The sequence below is a fragment of the Primulina eburnea genome, chromosome 12, assembly GCF_022965805.1.
Source record: "Primulina eburnea isolate SZY01 chromosome 12, ASM2296580v1, whole genome shotgun sequence".
NCBI lineage: Eukaryota > Viridiplantae > Streptophyta > Magnoliopsida > Lamiales > Gesneriaceae > Primulina > Primulina eburnea.
In genome coordinates this window covers 26,513,371-26,536,819 of record NC_133112.1, presented here as the reverse complement: position 1 = coordinate 26,536,819, position 23,449 = coordinate 26,513,371, and the positions used below count along the sequence as shown (strand labels likewise).

Here is a 23,449-nt window from a genome sequence, read left to right as displayed (position 1 = left end):
AGTTAAAGCCTAAGACACTTGAACCTTCCTCATTGGAACAAATGTCCCACTTAGACGTATCCCCAATACTCAATTAATTCTAGCGTAAAAACTTAATAAGTTTCCTTTGTTAATGATGGACTAACTCTAATAAATCAACTCCACTTATAACCAATAGAATTCTAGAATCCCCATATCAAGCTTTTAGATTTCTTACTCAATAAAAATCTTAATATTCATTTATTGATAACTTATGTTGAACACCACTAATTCCTTTTGTTTTTATTTCACCCAAAAATTCCGTATGAGCAAATATCCCATAAATTTGAAATTCAACCTTACGCAGTCCAAATAGTTTTGGATAACATAATTCCAACACACATATTCACTTATTCTCAAGTTTCTTAATAACCTACAAAAATTCCCAAGACAAGATGTCTACCTCAATTCTTACATGCGTCGTCTATTAAATAACCTAATCATCAACCATACCCAACCTTCTAGAAAATCAAATTCCAACAAAGGTACAAGCTTAACTGTTACAATCATGACTAAAACTTATGACACATCGACTTAAGTTCCCAAAAAAAAATTTTTCGCTAACTCAATGTCTACTCTTATAACTTAGCTAAACGATCAACTTTACCTCAAATCGTTATCACCCTGAATTTTAAATTTGCCGCAACATTAATTTCGCTAGCGCTTAACTTTTCGAGCCCAATGTCGATTCATCTTACAATCCCCTTGATTACCATTTCTTATAATATTATAACCCAGATACTTCAAGGTTCTAATAATTCCTTTGAGCTTAAATCCTCGAGAATTCCTTTCATTTAAACCATTCAGTTATCACTTACCGCTAAACTAGTTCTCTCAATTTCTTAAAATTGTAGCATAAATTCTTAATTTCCTCGAAAATTTTATCCAATTGTCCTAAAGTACAAAAAATTTACAATTACCCATAAGTTGTTGGTGTTCCTAATTCCATCTTATAGATTTCTCGTAACACAAAGTTCAATAATTTTAAGCTTATTAAACCCAAAATCAATTCCATAACCTCGAAAAACTACTGATCTTACTCAAGTGTTCCTTAAAAGTTCGAACTAAATCCTCAAAAATTTCGAAATTTGCAATTTGGTCCTTAAAGTTCCCACAATTTATATTTTTGGCCCTACAACTCTTTGAAATTTGCATCTTCGTACCCATAAATTTTTTCGACTTAACCTCATTAACCTTAAAATTCTTTGCACTCAAAATTAAATCCCCAAAATTTGGTAAATTTGAAAATAATCCCTTAGAATATTGCTTTACACTTAGGTCCTTAAAATTCTCAATTCATGTAATTCAATCCTTAAATATATCTAGATAGAACATACACTTTAAATAAATTCTTCGTCTTATACTTCCAAAGATCGTCGTAGTCTTCGAATCATTAATCCTTACATGAAATCTTCAAAAATTAATTAAGATAGCAACCACGAACCATTTGTAATTTCTTAGAAAATCTACAAGTCCCAAAAGCATTCGTAATTGTCAAATTTAACTTATGACTCACTAGTCTAACATCAGTACTACTATCCAAAAATTAATATAGAAAAATCATTTACAACTTTTTCTAACGCCCAAAAGCAAAATTCTTACTCATGTCCAATTCCACCACACCAGCGTGCAAGAAAATTAAATAGTTTTTCATTTCATGTCGAAACATGCATAAAAATTTTAAAGATCCATTCTCAACTCATAACGACATGCAAACCCGTACTCCAAAACGTATGTCATATAAACATACAGGTGATAGAATTAAAACATGCACATGCCGAAATCATGACTTCATGCTTACTACTTAAAAGACTTTAAAACTTTAAAACTTACAGACTTGAGGTGTGACTTCGAGAGCTTCTTGCGACTAGCAGTAGGCATAACCCTTTACAAGAACACCGCTCTGATACCAACTGTAACGTACCGTATTTTCATACTCAAAATTTGCGGAAAAATTTAAAATTTTCTTAAATACGAAATAAAAATCAATACGGTCGTCACTACATCAGCCATTCCCAATAAAGATTTTGTTAAAAGAAAAGTTTTCTCAAAACATCTCGCATCAAACATAGAATCAGAGTAATTTAACTTTTGCATAAACTTAAACATTGCGGTCCTCGGGTTAGCCTCCCGCTCAGTCCAAGCCTGCCCCTTGGTCGCCACCTCCTGTCTCCTCATCAACATACTCACCTGCATCGATCAAGTCTAGTGAGTCTAAAGACTCAACACGTATAAACTGGAATAACGAGTACTACGTAATAAAATCGCATGCAACTTTAAAATAGGACATACATAACTTGAAACTTGAGCTTGCATAATAAACTTGAACATACATACGTACATAACTAGACGTGCCATCAACATAAACTTTCATAAACATACTGCATACTTGAACATACATAACTTCATCATTTTGCGTAGAGGATGTTTCAAAGCAAGTGACCCATACATAATAAACGTCTGATCAGACAAACCACAGTACTGGGCTGACAGGGACGTATCCACTGCCACATACATGAGATCCCTGTTCATAATTTAACAGGCCAGTTGATCCACGTTCATAATTTAACGCTTCACAACCACGATCTAACCCGTTCATAATTTAACGGGCGGATTGGTCCCCGTTCATAATTTAACGCTTTTCAATCCTAACTTCAAACCCGTTCATAATTTAACGGGGTGGAGAGGTCCTCGGCCACGTTCACCGACTTCCAAACCCATTCACTTTTGGTCACAAGACATTTAGCATACCTCAAAAACTTAAAATATTTTCTTTGCACGTCATACATACTTACTTGGCGTTGAGGGATTCGTTGGACTTCGACTGGGGCCGTTGCTGCACATACTAACATAAATTTTTAAATACTTAACTTGCATGTCTTAGACATAGGTACTCGAGCTCACCACCAAAGTGAATAAGTAGCTTATGACATTCTAGTTCGCTCAGGACTTGACCTCGCATAATCATCGTACTAAACCATGACATAAAACCCCAAAACAAATCCTATATTTTTACATAAATAAAATTTTAACCATCGTACTAAACCATGATATAGAACCCCGAAGCAAATCCTAAAAAAAAAAAAAATTTTTTTTTTAAATTTTATTATTATTTTTTTTTTGAAAAGGGTGTACACGGACCCCGTGTAGGGGTCCGTGTACGGGTCCGGGTAGGCTCTGGAATTTCGTATTTTTGAAGGAAAACGGACACGGACTCCGTGCCGGGGTCCGGACCCCCTCTGTATTTGCAAATTCACGAAAACTCACTAACTTAACCTTGCACCCATTCAATCCAAGCCTAAGGACCATGAACCAACACCTCTAGACTCATCCTAGGATGTTATTACATTGATTCAAACCCATAAAAACGCCCCAAACGTCCCTAAGCATCAACAATTAATTCCAACACAACAATAACTCGTAATTAGGCATCGTTTCGCTTCCTACGACTTCTATTACATCCCAAGCCAAACCCGACCCGAACGAACCACCAAATAACACCTAAATACATCTCGTAACATGTATAAATACAGTAGCACAAGCCCGACGATGTCCAACGAAGCCTGCAACAAATAACTTCAAGAACACATTTTACATAAAAGTCGCAGCTTGAGCAGTCCCACGAAAAATTTCGTAACTCGCTCAATTTTCATCCAAAAATCTCGAATTTTATATGAAATCGAAGGCATCGAAAAGTTCTACAATTTTCTATTTGAAAGTTTTCTCAAAATCCCGACAGAAAAATCGCAGTTTTCAACAGAACAGTGAGTTACGAGATTTCAGATCTAAAAATATATCAAACGCATTCAAACCATTTTCCGCTCAAACGACGAACGTCACACATGAGTTTTCACGCATAAAAATAACCCAACGCATACTATGACAAGATCGATGCAGAAAGAACAGAATATACGTGCCTTTTGATATTTAAAAATACCGTAACGGCGTCACCGAAGCGGAGATAGAAGCGAGGTTGATCCGGGACGAACGTGACGCGATTTTCTTGCAATAAAATCGAACAAAATCTGCTGGAAGGTAACGGGGAAGGGGGCGGCTGCTAGGTTTCTTAGAAACCTAGGTTTTCTTCAAAAAGAATTGAAATAGAAATATGTTTGTGTGTGTTGTGAGTTGCCGTGAGTTAGTGTGTGAGTTAGGTGTGTGTAAAAGTGTGAGTGTGTGAGTTTAGTGGTTAATTATGGGAATTAAATTGCTTAATAATAAATTGACCAATAATTTAAAGTTAATCAAACCCTAACTCCCTCAATTGCCTTAATTAAAATAACAAACCCACACAAAATGCTAGATTTAAAGGTTTTAAACTCTAAAATCACTAAATAAATAAATTAGGCTTTTAAAAATACTAAAACTAAATAAATTATTTAAAATACCTCATCTTAAACTTAAAATAAAATACCACCCTTTAAATTGCTAAAAATCGTCACCGGTTCTTTCCTCGATCCTGCCTCGAGTAATCGCCTGAACAAGAAACTCGAAAACATTTAACATGCATCAATTAAACATAAATATTAAAATAATGCAATTTCTTAAATCGTGAACTAAAACTCAAATCAATGAATTAAACATGCATTAAAATCATTTAATAAAATACATAAGGAATTTAATAACTTGCACGCACGTGGTTCACGTGGACCTCAAATTTTCGGGACGTCACATTCACGTTATAGCACGTCTATGATATGTATGTATGTTCAAGTTTATTGCAAGTTCAAGTTTAAGTATGTACGCTCTATTTTGAAGTTGCATGTGGTTTTATTACGTATTATTCGTTACTTCCAGTTTATACGTGTTGAGTCTTTAGACTCACTAGACTTGATCGATGCAGGTGATGATGATTATGAGGAGGCTAGGGGTGGTGACCAAGGGGCAGACTTGGACTGAGCAGGAGGCTAGACCCGAGGACCGCCCAAGTTTTAGTTTTATGAAAATGTTCAAATACTTTTGTCAAACTTAAAATTTTAGATCTTTTGTTGCAACAGATTTTGAGACGTACAATTTAATTTATCAAACTTTGGATGTTTATGATTTATTTAAGAAAATTTTAAATTCTTCCGCAAAATTTTTAGTAGTAAAAAGTACGGTACGTTACAGTTTCACAAAAAAGGGGGAAAAATGAGGAAAAGATCAATAGGAAAAAACAATAAATAGAGAATCTACAACAAACTGATATTTGGCAGATTTTGAAGATTATTTTAGTCAGTTAGAAGATTCCTTTATTTTTTCATTCTTTGTACGAATATGTACATTGAAAGAATTTTCAATAAAAGGTATTTTATCTACAATGAGTTCAGTTGATCAGTTCATATTTTCAAAGTTTTGTCAAACACCAAAAAAAGAGAAATTGTTGGAAACTGAATTTCTGAGGTTTAACAAATTGAACGCTTAATAGATTGAAACAACTGATCAAGAAGACTGATAGAAAATGTTCTAAAATATGCAAACTATCGTTGCCCATAACTGAAGGTTAGTACGCAGATTCTCAAGGCAACTGGACTAGCAAACTGTACTACGCAGACAACTGGCTGATCAGTTACTATAATCAGTTGTGAGCTCATCAACCACATTCTATCAGCTGATCTTTCAGCAGGACACGTCATAAATTAATGAAAAGGATGTTTGACCGACAACTGTACAAAAGCTGACTACAACAAGTAATGGTGTCGCCGTATTTCAGAAAAGCTGCAGTGTACGACTATCAATAGAATGTTGACGTGGAAAACAACAGATAGAAAGTTTCAAATCACATTAAATATTACTGTTGGATGCAAAGCGTATAAATAGCAGAGAAGAGCTATTGAGAAACTCTTTGAATCTGATCTCTCTGAGTCTGAAATCTTGCTCACACTTATTGTATACATTCATAGCATTCAAGGCTATACTTCGAGCTTACAAGCACAAACTGTTATTACTTTATTACTTGATCTTGAAGGTATCAGTTGTGCTAAATTATTTCAGTCCATTCGTGTACTGTAAACTTTTTTGTAACTAAGAGTTTCAATTTAGCATTGTTAAGTCCATAACTGAAGTGGGTCTGTATAACTCTTTGTATCGATCAAAATTTTTTAGTGAAAATCCTATCTTTGTGATAGAAGGGGTCAATGACGTATGTGTTTGAAATCTCCGAACATCCATAAAATCTCGTGTCATCTTATTTCAGTTTTATTCTATGTATCAGTCAGTTTATTTCTGCACTTTTATTGTTGACTGATTGACATCGACTTTCAAGATTCCCGAGTAAGTTTATCACTAAACTGACTCACAAAAAAAGAGAAAAGGTTGTGAAAATAGTTAGTATTTATTCAACCCCCTATTCTAAACACTCTTTCATCTTTAACCGATCCTAACAATATGTGAAGATGATAGGCTCGAAAATGACTAGAACTTTACTCGAATTCGGATGACTATTGGACAAAACTTTTTTTAAAATTTTTGAGGAACTTTTCTCGAATATTTTCAGAATCTTTCTCTAACCAACAAGCCTATTTCTCGATAGTTTGAAAGTTTTTGTGATGATTTTTTATGTGGTTTTACTCTACACCAAAGTTTATATTTATAGGTCACAAAAGATGACGTGAAAAGTCTTCTATTCACGGTCATTTATCTCTTCTTAATTTTCATTATTTTGCTCTTAATATAAGTAGTTTAATAGCTTATTTACTATGTTACAAAAACAAATTTCGGGTCTTCACATATATAGTTGTTGAGGTTATGCTTTTTCACTCCAAATTCGAGTGAAACTCACATCATGATGTGTTTATCGAGGGCTTTTTTATTTTAAGTCTTCAACATTAGTGAATCCCTTTTCTTTATTGTTTTGTATAAGTTTTTCCAATTTTCAAAATGTTTAAAATATATATTAATTGGTGATTCAAAAAAATACACATGCTTTAGGACTACCTGAAAACTAGAGATGTAAATGAGCCGAGCAGTAGCTGGCTCGGGCTCGGCTCGTTTCATTATTTTCTCGGCTCGGGCTCGGCTCGAGCTCGTTACGAGCCTCGGGTTTGAAGCTCGGGCTCGGCTCATTCGGAATTTATGAATCTCGGGCTCGGCTCGAGCTCGGCTCGTTAATGGCTCGTTTATCTTGTTTAATGAGCCTGGCTCGGGTTCGCCAATAGCGACGGGTTTTGGTTAAAAGCGTCGCTAATAGCGACGAGTATTGACACAAACGTCACTAATAGCGATGGGTATTTACAAAAACGTCGCCGATCTGGATCGGCGACGTTTTTCTTAAACCGTCGCCAACGGCGACGGTTATACATAACCGTCGCCGATCTAATCGGCGACGTTTTTCTACAACTGTCGCAAATAGCGCTAGTTACAGACATCGTCGTCAAAAAGCGACGGTTATTTTAGACCGTCGCTATTATAGCGACAGTATGTCAAACCTGTCGCCATTAGCGACGGGTTTTATAAAACCCGTCGCTAATGTCGCGACGGTTTGAACAAAAACCGCCGCTAAATGTTTTTTTTTTAAAATGTTATAATTATATAAATCTGAAATAAAAATATATTGTGCTGTATAATCGAAAAAAAATTAACAAAATTTGAGAAATGTAATCATGTTATTAATCTGCAAATAATAATACAAGTGTTTCATACAAAATGAATCAGCCATGTAGCGCTACATCTCCTCCTGTGATGTTGATTTAAAATGAATCAAATTGAATTTTCTTAATGTAATGTTGATGAGAATAACGAAATTTAATAAACTTACGTGGAGCATGCGGGATCGCGTGTCAACGAAAGATCCATCTGCATGTCGATGTGTGTGAACGTATAGCTCCCATGACGTTGGATCTCTGCCATGTCGTGCTCGCTAAAATAAATTCAATAATTGTAAAACATTAACATTTATAATTAATGAAATATATATATTTTCCAAAGTACAATTCAATAAATGTCACGAACATCGTCGCTCGAATATTGAACTTCTTCTATTTCACTTTCAGTTCAAATCAATTTCATTGTCGTACTTAACATTAACATCGACTAGATTTTGAGACGATAAAAGAAATTGAGTTGAGATGTCATAAGGTCCACTTTCGTTGTTTTGAAATGCATCGTTCGCATCAATTTGATTATGCTCAGTATTTTGCTCAACATCAGTGACATAAGCTCGTCTATGTAGAGTACTCACATGCATCCAATATGATTCTGCTCTCTTCGTTGTTGGATAAGTCAAATACACAACTTGCGAGGCTTGCGTAGGAAACACAAATGGTTCGTAGTATCCAAGACTCTTTTTTCGATTGACATCAACAATTTTGTACTTTTTATTAGGAAACACAAATGGTTTGTAATTTCGTCTAAATATGGTTTGTTCTGACATTTTTTTCGATTGTAAGGACAACGGATATATCTATTTAATAAACACTCAGGATGACTAAGTGCAAATGTTACAAATGACTCTAAACGCGACCATTTATAGACAGTTTGCTAAAACCCTAAACCCTAACCCCAAAACCCCAAAACCGTTGCCATCAGCGACGGTTTGCTAAAACCGTCGCTTATATTAATCGACGACGGTTTATTCATAACAGTCGCTATTATAGCGACGGTTTGATGTAAACCGTCGCTATATAATAGCGATGGGTTTTAATAAACCGTCGCTAAATTTAATATGCGACGGTTTTAATGCAGACCGTCGCTATATAGCGACGGTTTATTAAAAACCATCGCTGATATTTCCGTTTTTTTCACTCATCAACCACTTAAACGAGCCGAGCTCGAGCTCGAGCTCACGAGCCAGCTAAACGAGCCGAGCTCAATTTTGAGCTCACGAACCTATTATCGAACATGTTCACGAACCTATTATCGAACATGTTCACGAGCTAACGAGCCGAACATCATTAATCTCAAGCTCGGCTCAACAAAATTGTCGAGCCCAAAATAAGGCTCGGGCTCGGCTCGATAAACTTAACGAACGAGCCCGAACGAGCTTTTTAACGAGCCGAGATCCGAAAAACTCGCCAACAGCTCGGCTCATTGACATCCCTACTGAGAACCTACCTAGTTTATTGCTAATTTGTTGTTTAAGGAACCATTGATCACTAAGTAGCTACGATATCTTCAAAGTAAATTTAAAAAGTGAAAAATGCACAAGCTCCTCGATATATGTATACATAGAAAAAATATATTATATTTGCCAAAGGAAAATAAAAAATACTGACAATGAAACAAATTTTGTCAGTGTGTGTTTCTAAAGACACTTCCTGACAGAAAATTTTAAGAAAAAAATTCTGGATGTTGGCTGGCTTGACAGTGTACGTCAATGAGAAATATGATATTGCTACATATAGAGCGCCATTCCAATGAAAATAATGTGTAAAAATAATCTATATATTGAACTAATATTAAATTATGAGAGTTTAAAAGACTAAAAAATATTTAAAAACAAATTTAAAGGACCCGTTTTATAATTTTTCCGCATAGGTTTACAAGGCGTGAGAAGAAACAGATTGTCGAACGTGGTAAACTAATAAATGAAAAATGAGATTCGGAATAAAGATCCTCATTCACTGACTATCATCTGTCAATAATAGAACTGAAAATATCAATATTCCCTATCCTTGAACACATCGAGGGCCATCAAAATAGGGATTACTTAGGTCATTAATCATATCTTTACACTGCATATGAAAATGATCTTAATAATGAAACGTCGCTTTGATGTATCCCTACGTCAACTGTCGTAGAACAACATCCAACTATTTGGGCAACATTGTATTTAGAAGTTTTCAATAATTATTTTGATGCTTTTGGAGTTCTCTCTTTCTGTACTCTATTAATCTTGTACACACGTTATAATATATATATATATATATATATATATATATATAAACACACACACACACACACACACAAATATATATTTATATAAAATAGGATAGCATATATTAGAATGTAAATGAAGCTCAAAGAGGCCAAGTTGTTTGGAACTGTGAGGATCCGCCATAGTTTTCTCCTGCATTTTTCTCCATCCCTTGTGCTTCATATCCTGTAGTTCCCTGTTGTGAGATAATTATTAAACATTTCACAAAATTATAAAAATCCAATCCAACACTTTCATTAATTGAATGATATATGGAGAAATTTTAGTAATTAAATAAACGATCCCATTATTTTCTTTTTTCCAGTGTTTCAAAATTATTGAGAAAATGCTGTTCGTATGAAAATAGAAATTATTTGAGTGTCATAATTGAAGGCAAATTTATTATTCAAAAAATTATGAATTTTTTGAGAATAAAGTAATGGAGAAATCCTTATTACCACTCTTGGTTCTACGGCTTCTGCCTCTGTTGAGTTGAAATCGTGGAACAAACTTGCCGCAGATAGTTTCAGGGATAGAAACTGAAAAAGTGATAATATAAAGGGAATTAAAAATTATCGATAAAATACAATTTTGCAAAATAAATCGGAAAATACAAATAAAATTGCAAAATTTAAAACAGAAACAATAAATTATATACAAGTATATATTTTGACTTACATCAATTTGATTTTGCAAAGATCGTACATAAGTGGTAATTACATCCAACATGACAGCCATTCCCATCGTCTGTAAATTACATATTCTCAGTGAATTTCTGTGTATCATAATTTAGAAAAATGAAAACAAGATTTCTTGAATATTAAAAAATAAAGAAACTTGCCTTATAACACCCTGGAACCAGATCTTGCAAGAACCTCAGCTTTTCATTTATTTTCTGTCGTCGTAGCTAGTCCAAGAAATAAAATAAAATTTGCTTTAACACAACCAATTGAACCTTCATATATTTATTAGATCCCTGGTGAGACGGTCTCACGGTTTTTTATTAATGAAACGAGTAAATCCGATCCATAATTATCACGAGAAACAATACTTTTGGCATAAAAAGTGATATTTTTTCATGATATATAGGTCAGGTCTGAGACCATCCCACAAAATTGACTCGTGATACACTCTCACCAAAGTTTTGTGATATTTATAATATTGGCTCATAAAATCTTACCAAATTGTTGTCGTATCAAAAACATTGTTAAAATGTATATGAACGGGATAACAGCAAAATCGATCATATTAATTGCATTAAATATACCCTTTCAGACAAACTGTGGCTATCTGTGGCTTGACCTCTCTTTGCTCTGACATGAACAACATCTCTAGGCTTCTCCATTTCTCCTTCACTGATTCGTTTTCTCTTCTTTCCGTTACACTTCTGTCAAAATATAACAGTATAAGTTCGAAGTCAAAATCCTTATTTAGGAAGGGTTCGTTAATTCCTCTTATAATTCTCCATCAGAATAATGAATGTAATATACCTAACCTTATCAGGTCCGAAATAATCAGTCCCAGAGAATGAACTGGTCATAGAAGGCTTAACCAAGATTCCGGGCTCCAACGTTATACTTCTGATGTTGCATCCATGGCTTGATGGAAAGAAATGAGACGTTGGATCGTAAACGGGAATGGTATAAGGTTCCATTGTTCTTGGAATTGCATCATTGAATTGTATTGGCAACTGATTGATCTGATCACGTTGATCAAAGAACCAATCACTGAATACTGAGGAGGCTACGATCCCTTGGAGATTTTTGTCGAAACTTTCGATGGAAACCAAGTTATTGAATAGTTTTCTGTTTGAATTCATTTCTGAGAGTGGAGGTTTAGGTTTCTGCAAACTTACATTGAATTCGTCCATGAATAGTTTTGAATGAAAAGGAGATACACATAAATTTTAGGTCTGTGAAATGTTACTATCAGAATTACTATATATAGATGCCAAATCTTCGCCCATAAAATCGGTGTGGCAATTTTCTTGCCAAAAGAAGTTACAGTTTTTGGTGTGAGATCGTACAAAACCCATGTTTTCTTTTGTTATAATTCTTAATCGAATCTGAATTATTGGCCAAACCTATTATTTATCAAAGTAAGGTAACATTGATTCTACTATATGTAAGGTCCAAAATGTGATAATGTAATCCAACTGCATGCAAATTTAGAAAAAATAGAAAATGCTTAATTAAATTATTTTAGTTACATTAATTATATGTGGTAGGCATGTGTACATGTTAAAAATATGGTTTGCTATTAAAATGTATAAAACTGTGTTTTTAAGAGTTATTCGAGACTCGATCGAGGAACGGAGACCTGAGAACGTAAAGGGGAAATTTATTTTTATTAAATGATTATTTTTAATTATTTAATTTAAGATATATTTAAAATGAAATTTTGGATTGTGTTTTTCGAGGTGTTTTCACATACCGAGTCGTATTTTAAACCGGTAATATATTTTTGACGAAAATAAGGACGTTTTGGTAACTCAACCAATATTTTCGAAAACTGTCCTAAACAAAATATCTTACCTACATTATAATGGACCTATTATACTATGGTTATTGGGCCTAAACTCCTATTCAATTATTTATAAATAAAACAATTGATTTCCACAAGTCCTAAAACACACAAACTCACGCCTAAAACACTAAGACTCCTAGGGCAGCCGAGAACAACACACACACACACACACTCACGTTTGGAGACTTCTCACGTGATTTTGTAGAAAAAAACTGCAGCAAGGATCCCCCATCTCTCTGCCAACGTCCCTCGAGTCAAGGATTGTTTTTCATGCGTGAAACACGCAAAAGCACGTCTTAATCTTTCCTTGCCGAATGTTCTTACCATATTATATGTGATTAAGTGTTCTTGCATGAAAAATATGATACATTTCTTGTATTTTAGTTTTTATGGCGATACATGATCAAAATTTAATTTTCATGCTTTCAAATTCATGGTATTGATGCACAAAGTGGCTGCCATGGTAGAGCCAATAGAAATAATGATTTCAGAGGGCTTAGGGATCCTAGATTCATGGTTAAGGGCTGGATAATAAGGATGGAAGGGTTGCACAAAAATTGGGTTTTTAAGGGATTTGGGTTTCGATTTTTGTTGCTTGGAAGGGGCAGTGTTGGAACTGAATTTCGGAAGTTTGACAAATTGAACGCAAAATTGATTGAACTAACAGATCAAGAAAACTCATAGAAACTGATCTAAAATACGCAAACTATGGGTTGCCAATAATTGAAGATTAGTACGCAGATTCTCAAAGGCAACTGGACTAGCAAACTGAACTATGCAAACAACTTACTGATCAGTTATTACAAACAGTTGTGAGCTTATTAGCTAAATTCTATCAGCTGATCTTTCAGCAGTACACGTAATCAGTTAAGGAAAAGGACGTTCAACCGACAACTGTACAAAAGCTGACTGCAAAAAGTAGTGAGATTGCTGCATTTCAGAAAAGATGCAGTGTACGATTATCAAAAGAATGTGGACGTGACAATCAACAGATAGAAAGTTTCAAATAGTATTCAATATTATCATTGGAGGCAAAGCCTATAAATAGAAGAGAAGAGCAGTTGAGAAACTCACAAACTATTATTGCTTTAATACTTAATCTTGAAGAGATCGGTTGTGCTAAATTATTTCACTCCATCCGAGTACTGTAAACTGGTTTGTAACTAAGAGTTTCAGTTTTGCATTCTTAAGTCCATAACTGAAGTGGGTCTGTACAACTCTTTGTATTGATCAAAGTCTTTTAGTGAATATTCTATCTTTGTGATAGAAGGGGTGACATATGAGTGTTTGAAATCTCCGAACATCCATAAAAATCTCGTGTCTTCTTATTTCAGTTTTATTCTATCTATCAGTTAATTTATTTCCGCACTTTTATTGTTAACTGATTGATATCGATGAAACGTCTGCTTATTCGTTTTTCTAAAAAGTGCTAGAATTTTTTTTCTTCTTACATAAATATAAATACTTTGAAAATACCTTGTACCATTTTAAAAATAATCAATCAACTAATATTCAAAAATCAAAGGAAAATATTTTAAATAATAAAATCGTCAAACGTTTTACCAAACCTAAAAGCATTATTTGAAAAGTGTAGCCCATACTAAACCTCTCAAAATCTCTCACAAAGCATAAATAAAAGTCTTAAAATCTTTAACATAATCATAAACTTAAATCATAAGCGCGGAAAATAGAAGCGCTGGTCCTCGGGTTATATGCACCTCCAGTCCAGTCAAATCAGGCATCCGAGCCTCCCTCATCATTATTATCACACTCACATGCATCCATCACACCTAGTGAGTATAAAGACTCAACACATCATATTCTAGATATCAAATAATCCGTATAAAAATCACATACAACAGTGAAAATACTTGTACTTAAAATACTGTTTTCATGAAGGTGCATAAACTTCAAACATGAACATTTTTGTAAACATTTTCATGATGCATAAACTTTAAAAACATTTTCATGATCCTTTTTCATAAACATATTCATATCATCCTCAATATATTCATATTCATATTATCGTCAACATATATGTATTCCTTTTTCCTTTCATTGAATTCAGATCGTTAATTGTGACTTTCGTGTTCATCTACGTCTACGTTTACGTGTTGGGCGAGGGATCCATCTATATGTAACCACGGTACTAGGCGGCGTGGACACCAGCAACACTCTCACCGGTCAACTGGCCTTGGCCTTACGTATTAACATATCATCGTATACATATACATATTCATGTCCGTATCTATGGAAACACGATCGTCGGGCTCCCAACTGGGACCATAGCCCTCACGATATCTCCAACATATCATCGTATTAGTCACAATTACTTCACTTCCTTCAACGTTTCATATTCTCATCACTTTATAAAATTTAAACATGCATATAACTTTTTTCTTTTAAATCAAGTATGCAACATGTCTATTAAATGTCCACGTTAAATCATAAAATCCATAAACGTTTAAAAAATAACATTTCAACATATACATATCCATGAACATTTAAAAATCATAATTTAACATATAAAAATTCATAAACATGTGAAATAATCATATTATCATATAAAACATTATTCAGGACACTGCCATGACGTTTACTAATTTCTAGGTGTAAAATGACTTTTTACCCCTAGACGTAAAATTTCACGTTTTGAAATTTTCTTAATATCATTGACTTAAAATGTCCCAAATAGTTATTTAAGATTACATGAATTTTATCATATTTTTATTTAGCTTAAATCGAGGACTTTAAAATTAATCTTTAAATAAGATGTATTACTGCGTTTTAATCCCGAATTAAACCAAACCTTAATATAAAATTCCCAAACTAAAAACTTAGACTTTTAATAATTATTTGAGCTTAAATATAATTTTAAATAATTTTATAAAGCTTAAAGTAGGCTTTTCAATTAATTCGTTAATTAGCGTTTCGTGCGGCGATTAAATCCCGAATAAATCCAAAACTCATTATTCTGATCCCAAATTTTAAACAATACATTTTTATTATTTATTCTACCCTTCCAAGTCATGAGCCACCCCCGTGGACCCATGGATTTAATTTTCCCTATTAAATTCGAAATATTGACCCATTGACGAACAACCCGAGCCATCTCCCAATTTACTCGAGCCACGCCCGAGCCACCTCAAGCCAAACCTGAGCCAACCCACCTAGGACCCTACTCACCAGGCCCAACCCATTAACTTGCACTTAGAACCAAATTACAGCCCCTGCACCCTAGACCCAAATGTATGCTTGTGTGCGTATGTTAGTATCCTAGGTGTATCAGGTTTCCTAGTTGCCTAGGACTCTACCAACCCTTTACCACTTAGCCTCTCATGACCCTAACCTTCCCTGGACCAAGCCCAGCTCAAGACCAGACCAACCCCAATCTCAAAAACTGAAGACACATCTCAGCAACTTGTCTTGGCCGAGAAACCCATATGAACATGGACTCTTGTTTTTGTTGCTAGGACCTATCCAACCCAAACAAGCCCTGAACAACCCATCTAGAACCCTTCTAGGACCCTAAGGACCTAACCTAGCCTAGCCCGAGCCCCTCCTCCCTGCACAAGCTTCTGAAACTTGCGCAGCCCCTTGCTTTCTCTCGGGTGGAGTCCTTGTTGGCTAGGACTCCTCCCAGCCCCTGGTTTTCGAGTCCTAGCATATCTAGGGCACTTCCCTTGACCCTTGGCCCCTTATGTGACTCTATCCCAACCCTGGTTCAACCGAACACAAGCCAAGCAACCAAGTCCCCAAAATCGTGCCTTACATGCTCCTTGACAGATTTCTGGTTCCAGCTTCGTTTTCCCTGATTTGCAACGTTTTGGTTGTGTTCTAAGAATCTATATTTCATGTAAAACCATCCTTGATCATGTCCTAATCATGGCAGGCCCTTCTAACACATAGAAACATATTTTTGGGACCAAAAAGCAAGGATTTAGAACACCTATATGCATGGCTACGAAATTAAAGGGTTGTACGACTTGTTTTCATGTAAATTCATAACAATTTCATAATATGGTGTGATGACGAGTAAAGGGAGAATATGGCATGCCTTTGCATGTAAAACGCACGAATTATCGTTGACGATTTGAAGAACGACGACGAGGAACGACAGCTTGAAAACTCTAGCAAACTTGATGCTTTTTCCTTCAAAATTTTGTGTGTGGGTGGGTGTGTTGTGTATTTGGTGTTGAGAGGAGAGTTTTAAGTGAGTTGGGGAAGTGGGCGTGTATAATAAAAAAAGGTTAAGGGGTAGATTTTGTACTTTAAAAAATAATAAAATCCTAACTAAACTCTAATTATTAGCTTAGGCCCATTAACCATGTTAATTAGGCCCAATTATTCCATTGGTGTTTAAAATATTAAAAATAATTTTGGTTAAAATAAGTTTGTAAATTTATTAGCCGAGTTGCCAAAACGTTCGAATTTTTGTTGAAAAACCAACACCGATAAAATTTACGTCCTGACGTATAAAATCACCTCAAACTCCCTTATTTTAAAAAATATGAAAAAGCATCAATCATATTTTAAATAATTAAAAACAATTATATAATAAAATCATTTTCTATTTTTCAGCTTTCGGTCTCCGTTCCTCGATCGCAACTCGAATAACCTTTAAAAATACATTTTAATGCAACCATGTAGAAAAATATATTTTAAACATGTCAAAATACACAACATAATTAATTAATCCAATTAAAATAATTACTTAAAATACAAGAGAATTTAATAATTGCATGCATGTGGTTTACTCGGACCTTTAAATTTTCGGGGCGTTACAATCGACTTACAAGATTCCCGAGTATTAGTTTATTACTAAACTGACTCACAAAAAAAAGGTTGTGAAAATTGTTAGTGTTTATTCAACCCCCCTTCTAAACACTCTTTCACCTTTTTCCGATCCTATCAAGTGATATCAGAGCAGTTGAATCTTGTTCCTGAATATTCCAATATACAAACTGATTAGCATGTCTTCATGCAACAAAATTCCAATGTTCTCCCGAGAGGATTTTGATGATTGAAAAATCAGAATGCAGGCTCATCTAGCTGCACAAGACGATGACATGTGGTACGTTATTACAGACGGACCCATGAAAATATTAAAGGCAAACACTGTTGTTGTCATAACTGATGAGCACCACATCGTATTGAAAAACCCCGAGATGAATGGACAGAAAAAGACGAGAAAAACCAACTTGGACAACGTGGCTAAAGACATTTTGTACAAAACGCTGGATAAAGTCACTTTCAGCAAATAAAAATGTGCTAAAACTGCTAAGGAAATCTGGGAGAAACTGATTCAGCTCTGCGAAGGCAATGAGAAAACCAAGAAAAATAAAATATCTGTTGTTGTTAAAAAATTAGACAATATCAAGATGAAGATTGGAGAATCCATGCACAAATATTATGAAAGAATCAGTAGCATAGCAAATGAATTGAATGCACTCGGAAAGGTGTATTCAAATAAAGAGGTAGCATTGAAAGTATTCAGAGGTCTTCCCAAGGAATGAGATGTTATGACCATGGAAAAGTAAGAATCAAAGGACCTGAACAAGGTCGAACTTCATGATTTATTTGCTGATTTAAAAGCCTACAAGTTTGAGTTGCAAATCAGAGAAGGGGAACCTTCTACACCAGCGGCTACAACTTCCCTAACTGCTGTCAAACTTGAAGCAACTGGTTCAGTTGACAAATCTGTTGATCAGTTAATTAATGACGCTATGTCATTATTTGTCAAAAATTTTGGAAGATTTATGAGAAGAAATCAAGGAAACATTCAAAGACAATATCAGAGAAATAACTCCAAGGAAGAACCTAATGCTTGCTACAATTGTGGCAAAGCTTGTCACTTTATTGATGACTGTCTTAAGCCGAAGAAGGACAATCAAGGCTCAACTGAAAAGGGAAAGAAATCTTACGAGCACAAGAGAAGGACTAAGGATGATAAGAAATCATACAGAAAGAAACATGAGGTGTTTCTAGAAGAGGAAAGCAAGTCCAAATGAGCGGAATCTGACAGTGATGATGATGAGGAGGTCAAGTGTCTGATGGCTGATGACATAGAACTGAAGTCAACCAATCAACGGGTATTCGACTTTAGTTCAACTGACTTCACGCGAGATGAACTTATTTCTACACTTCATGACATGGTCAACGAGTATCACAAGCTTGCCCTATCTTTTGATAAAGCCAGAGCAAAGAAAACTGATCCCAAAGATGATAAAACGAAAACTGATGAATCAGTTAATCTATTGAGTCTTAAACGGGAGATTGCTGAGCTGAATGCTGAAAGAAGCAAGAATCAATTTATGATTCAGCAGTTAATGCTTGAGAATTCAAAAGAAAACTGAGCTTATTAAGGCATGGAATAAATCATCTGTTGCACTAGCTGAAATACAAGATAAGCAAAAATCATTTACTGATAAAACTGGTTTAGGGTTTAGCAACAAAGATTAAACTTTCTCCAGTGATACTCAGCCAAAACTGAACATGGGCAGAGGAAAATATATTCACTTTGTAAAATCAGTTGTGGTACGAGAACAACCTTAGTCAAGTAAACAAGTTGTACAACCTATTGAAAATAAGAACAAGGCTAGAAGGTATGGTATTGATTATAGCCCAAAAAATTTCAACTGACCCACAAATTCAGTCACCAAAAAGGTTCAACAATAAATACCTGAACTATTCAAATGGATACTCCAATTGCTATAACAGCAAGCCAGTTCAGAATAGATATCGGTTGAACAACCAGTTGAACAAGGCTAAAGCTCATATTGCTTCATCTGCACAATACACATCAAGCACACACAAGCCGATAAAAACTATTTGGAGCACAACAACTGGAAAGTCAGTTAGACTGGTCCAAGTCTGGGTTCCTAAAGGACTAATCAGTTTAGGACCCAAATAGATGTGGGTACCAATATTATATATTGTGTGTGATTACAGGTGACAGGTACAAACAAATAATCAACCTTGTATCTGGACAGTGGATGCTCACATCATATGATAGGGGATGCAGATTTGCTATCCCGGCTGATTAAATACACTGGTCCAAAATTCAGTTTTGGAGACAACTCCAAAGGTAAAACTGTGGGTAAGGGTAAGCTTATCCATGATAATTTTACTATCAAAGATGTTATACTAGTTGAGAATTTGAAGTATAACTTGATTAGCATCAGTCACTTATGCGACAATAAATTCTTAGTTCAGTTCGACAGACACAATTGCTCAGTTAGAGACTCAACTGATGAGGTCATCCTAACTGACAATCGTTGTGGGAACACCTACAAAGTCAGTTGGATTGACCAAACTTATGCACCAATTTGTTTTATAGCTTCCAAATCTTCTAAAAATTGGTTGTGGCATAAGATGTTGAACTACCTAAACTTTAAATGTATTGCCTATCTTAGTAACCATGATCTTGTAGTTGGTTTGCCCAAAATAGGTTTTTGAAAAGATAAAATTTGTTCAGCATGCCAGTTTGGTAAGCAAGTAAGATCTTCATTTAAAAACAATGGTTGTAAATCATCTTCCCGATGCTTAGAACTGCTACATATGGATCTTTTTGGTCCTATACCAGTCATGAGCTTAGGGAGAATGAAATACACCTTAGTAGTCGTGGATCCTTTTTCAAGATTTAATTGAGTTATTTTTCTTAAATTCAAATGCCAAATTGCTGCACAAATGATTAAGTTTTTCAAAAGACTATTAAATTAAAAAACCAGTTGGGATTGATTGAATAAGGTCTGATCAAGGGACTAAATTCATCAATAAAAATCTTTCACAATTTTTAGAAAATATTGGGATCAAGCATGAGCTCTAAGCAGCAAGAACAATGCTTGCTGATTCTGATATTTCTCATAGGTTTTGGGCAGAAGCAGTAAACACTGCATGTTACACTCAGAACAGATCAATGATCAATAAGAATCATTTGAAAACACCGTATGAGATCTGACATGGAAGCAAAAGTGTGGTTTCTTATTTCAAAATATTCGGCTGCAGATGTTTTATTCTCGATAATGGCAAAAATCATTTAAAAGCTTTTGATGCTAAATCTGCAGATGAAATATTTCTTGGGTATTCATCAGTTAGTAAAGCTTACAATGTTTTTAACAAATGCAATTTGAATGCAGAAGAGTCTATTCATGTTGTATTTGATGAATATGTGCTAACTGATAAGTCTACTAATCCAGTTGAGCTAGTTGATCGCTTTACAGATATTAGTTTGGAGAATTATAATGAAGAATAGAATCACATCAATCGAAATATCCTTCAAACACCAGAACCAGAAGTGCTGGATCAATCAGTTGAACAAGAAATTGTTACTGATAATCAGTTGGTGGAGCAAAATAATAATACTTAGTTACCAACTGATACAGCATCAACTGAAACTGAAGAAAATATTCAGTTGCCAACTGAAGCAGTTGCTGAGTTGGATGCAACAAATGCTGAGTACAGATGGAAGAAATCACATCCATCAGAATTGGTAATAGGTAATCCATCTAATCCGGTAAGAAATCGGAATCAAATGTTTAATTTATTTATTCATTAAGCTTTCGTTTCCCAATTAGAACCTAAGAAAACTGATGAAGCTCTTGCCGATTCTAACGGGATAAATGCCATGCAAGAAGAGCTAAATTAGTTTACCCATAACAATGTCTGGAACTTAGTTCCAAGACCAATTTCTAAAACCATAATAGGTACAAAGTGGGTATACAGAAAGAAATTGAACGAAGATGGTTTAGTTGTGCGTAACAAAGCGAGGCTTGTAGCACAAGGATATAGGAAAGAAGAAGGAATAAATTACGATGAAATTTATGCACCAGTTTCAAGACTGGAAGCAATTAGAATTTTCCTTACTTATGCCTCATTCAAGAACTTTAAAGTCTATCAGATGGACGTAAAGAGTGCATTTCTGAATGGTCAGTTGCAGGAAGAAGTATATGTTGAACAACCACCAGGTTTTGTTAATAACTCTTTTCCTGATCAAGTTTATCATTTGAAAAAAGCCTTATATGGTCTTAATCAAGCTCCAAGAGCTTGGTATGAAACTCTTTCAAAATTTCTAACTAATTATGATTTTACAAATGGATCAGTTGATCAATGTCTAATTTGATTGATTAACTCATGGGAGTATTTACAGCTGAACATGTTTCCATGCCAAATTTCTTAAGAAATTCATTCGTATATTTGGTCTGACTGATAAAAGTACAAGTTTCCAGTTGCTTCACTTGCAGACCGAGGAAAAATTCGAGATTCACCCATCACACTCATCTCGAATTTTTCCAGCATTAACTTGGCTAATTTCTCACATAATTTGAGGTTAGTTGACCCAAAAATAATATCATCAACATATATTTGCACATGTAAAATGTGATCATTCTTTGAAAATTTGAACTGAGTCTACTAGTTGAGACGACACTTTACAAAGGTTTAATAGGTTCATTATTTTACCTAACTGCTAGTCGTCTTGATATTTTATTTGTTTTTTGTATGTATGCTAGATTTCAGGCAGATACTAAGCAATCACATTTTTCAGCTGCTAAACACATTTTAAAATATCTTAAAGACACACAAAATGTGGGCTTATGGTATGTTAAGGACTCTTCTTTTAATTTAGTTGGATATTCAGATGCAGATTATGCAGTATATAAGCTAGATCGTAAAAGCACCAGTGGATCATGTCAATTTCTAGGAGACATACTGATTTCATGGTTCAGGAAAAAGCAAACATCCATAGCAACCTCCACAACTGAAGCAGAATATCTTGCTGCTGGAAGCTGCTATGCACAACTGATCTGGATTCAGCAACAACTCAAAGACAATGGAGTCATTGCAAAAAAATCACCAATATTTTGTGATAATACAAGCACGATTGCAAACAATCATGCTCTTCACTCTAGGACCAAGCATATCGATTTCAGGCATCATTTCATCAGAGATCATGCTCTGAAGAAAGAAAAGGCTGGAATACATACCAACTGAACAACGAGCAACTGACATCTTCACCAAACCGTTACCAGAGACTAAATTTATCATTTTCGCAATATTCTTGGTTTAATTGATCTGTCTTAATTATATCAATGATAATGTTGTTATGTCAGTTGTTGTTAATTTTTATTCAGTTAGTCAACTATCATTTAATAACTATTCAGTTAGTCTTTATCAGTAAGTTAACTGTTTGTCAACTGGTATCAGTTCATATGCAGATAAGAAAACAACAATGAATCGAAACTACAATTTTATTGATAAAATCTCATCCAAATTACACGATTCGGTTCCCTTTCAGTGGAATCTTGCTAAAGCGACATCCAATTAGATAATTCATGACAGTTAACTCTTATGAAACCTTCTGAAGAAGAAATCTTTTCAAACACATTCCTCTCTTTCATAAGCATCAGCTAAATAAGACCTTCATCAGTGGCTAGATCTGAAGTATGGATGAATTCAAGACGCCTCTTATACTTTCTTGCAGTTTTCCTCTACTTATCAGTAGCAACTAATCCATCTCGTTGAATGGTCTGGAGCTCGTGTTTCTTGGTCCAAGTGGACATGACCTTTAAATAGATGAGTTCTTCGATAGCTTCCTTCAAACTCTCCAAACGGTGAAGTGTTAATGCAGAAAGAGGACGTTGGAACTACTTGAACTATCCATCGGTGTTTAACTGTTATCTAATAACTTTGCTCTTATTTATAGACAGATTGATATAAAAGAAATAGGAGAAGAAGAGACTCTAGTCAATTGAAAAGCCAACGACTTATTCAGACTAAGCTTCTCTTACCCTTTCTTTTATTTATATGCATTTATTGAATGGGAATATTGTATCTAAAAGGTTAACTGAGAAGATAATAGTTAGTTGGTCTTCAACTGAAATGACTCAGCTTTCAACTGATCACTCAGTTGCTGACCTAACTGATCTTTTCCAATAAGTTAACTAATAAATCGATAAATATCCCATAATAAGTGATTTGATTGATAATTACGCATTTAATTGATGTCTTTCAATGAATAGTATTTTAAAATGTGGCCTCCCATGTAGCCCATTTAAATTCTACACACATTTTCAC

At 34.6% G+C, this 23,449-nt stretch overlaps 1 protein-coding gene across 1 annotated transcript; it reads right to left on the bottom strand.

Moving 5' to 3' along the window:
* Window positions 1-9,644: 9,644 nt before the first annotated feature.
* LOC140808210 (transcription factor bHLH75-like) lies at window positions 9,645-11,711 on the bottom strand. Its single transcript, XM_073165276.1, has 6 exons — window positions 11,346-11,711; window positions 11,118-11,237; window positions 10,692-10,757; window positions 10,529-10,597; window positions 10,309-10,389; window positions 9,645-10,046 (listed from the first exon to the last, which is right to left on the bottom strand). The coding sequence occupies exons 1-6, from the start codon at window positions 11,667-11,669 to the stop codon at window positions 9,954-9,956; spliced, it is 753 nt and encodes a 250-aa protein (XP_073021377.1). The 5' UTR covers window positions 11,670-11,711; the 3' UTR covers window positions 9,645-9,953.
* Window positions 11,712-23,449: the final 11,738 nt, after the last annotated feature.

Excerpts from the sequence above, each read along its gene's own strand:
- LOC140808210 (XM_073165276.1), bottom strand. The coding sequence starts at position 11,669 with ATGAATTCAAACAGAAAACTATTCAATAACTTGGTTTCCATCGAAAGT. Across the intron at positions 10,598-10,691 it reads TGGTTCCAGGGTGTTATAAG|ACGATGGGAATGGCTGTCAT; the intron begins GCAAGTTTCTTT and ends TGTAATTTACAG. Across the intron at positions 10,047-10,308 it reads AAGCCGTAGAACCAAGAGTG|GGAACTACAGGATATGAAGC; the intron begins GTAATAAGGATT and ends ATCTCACAACAG.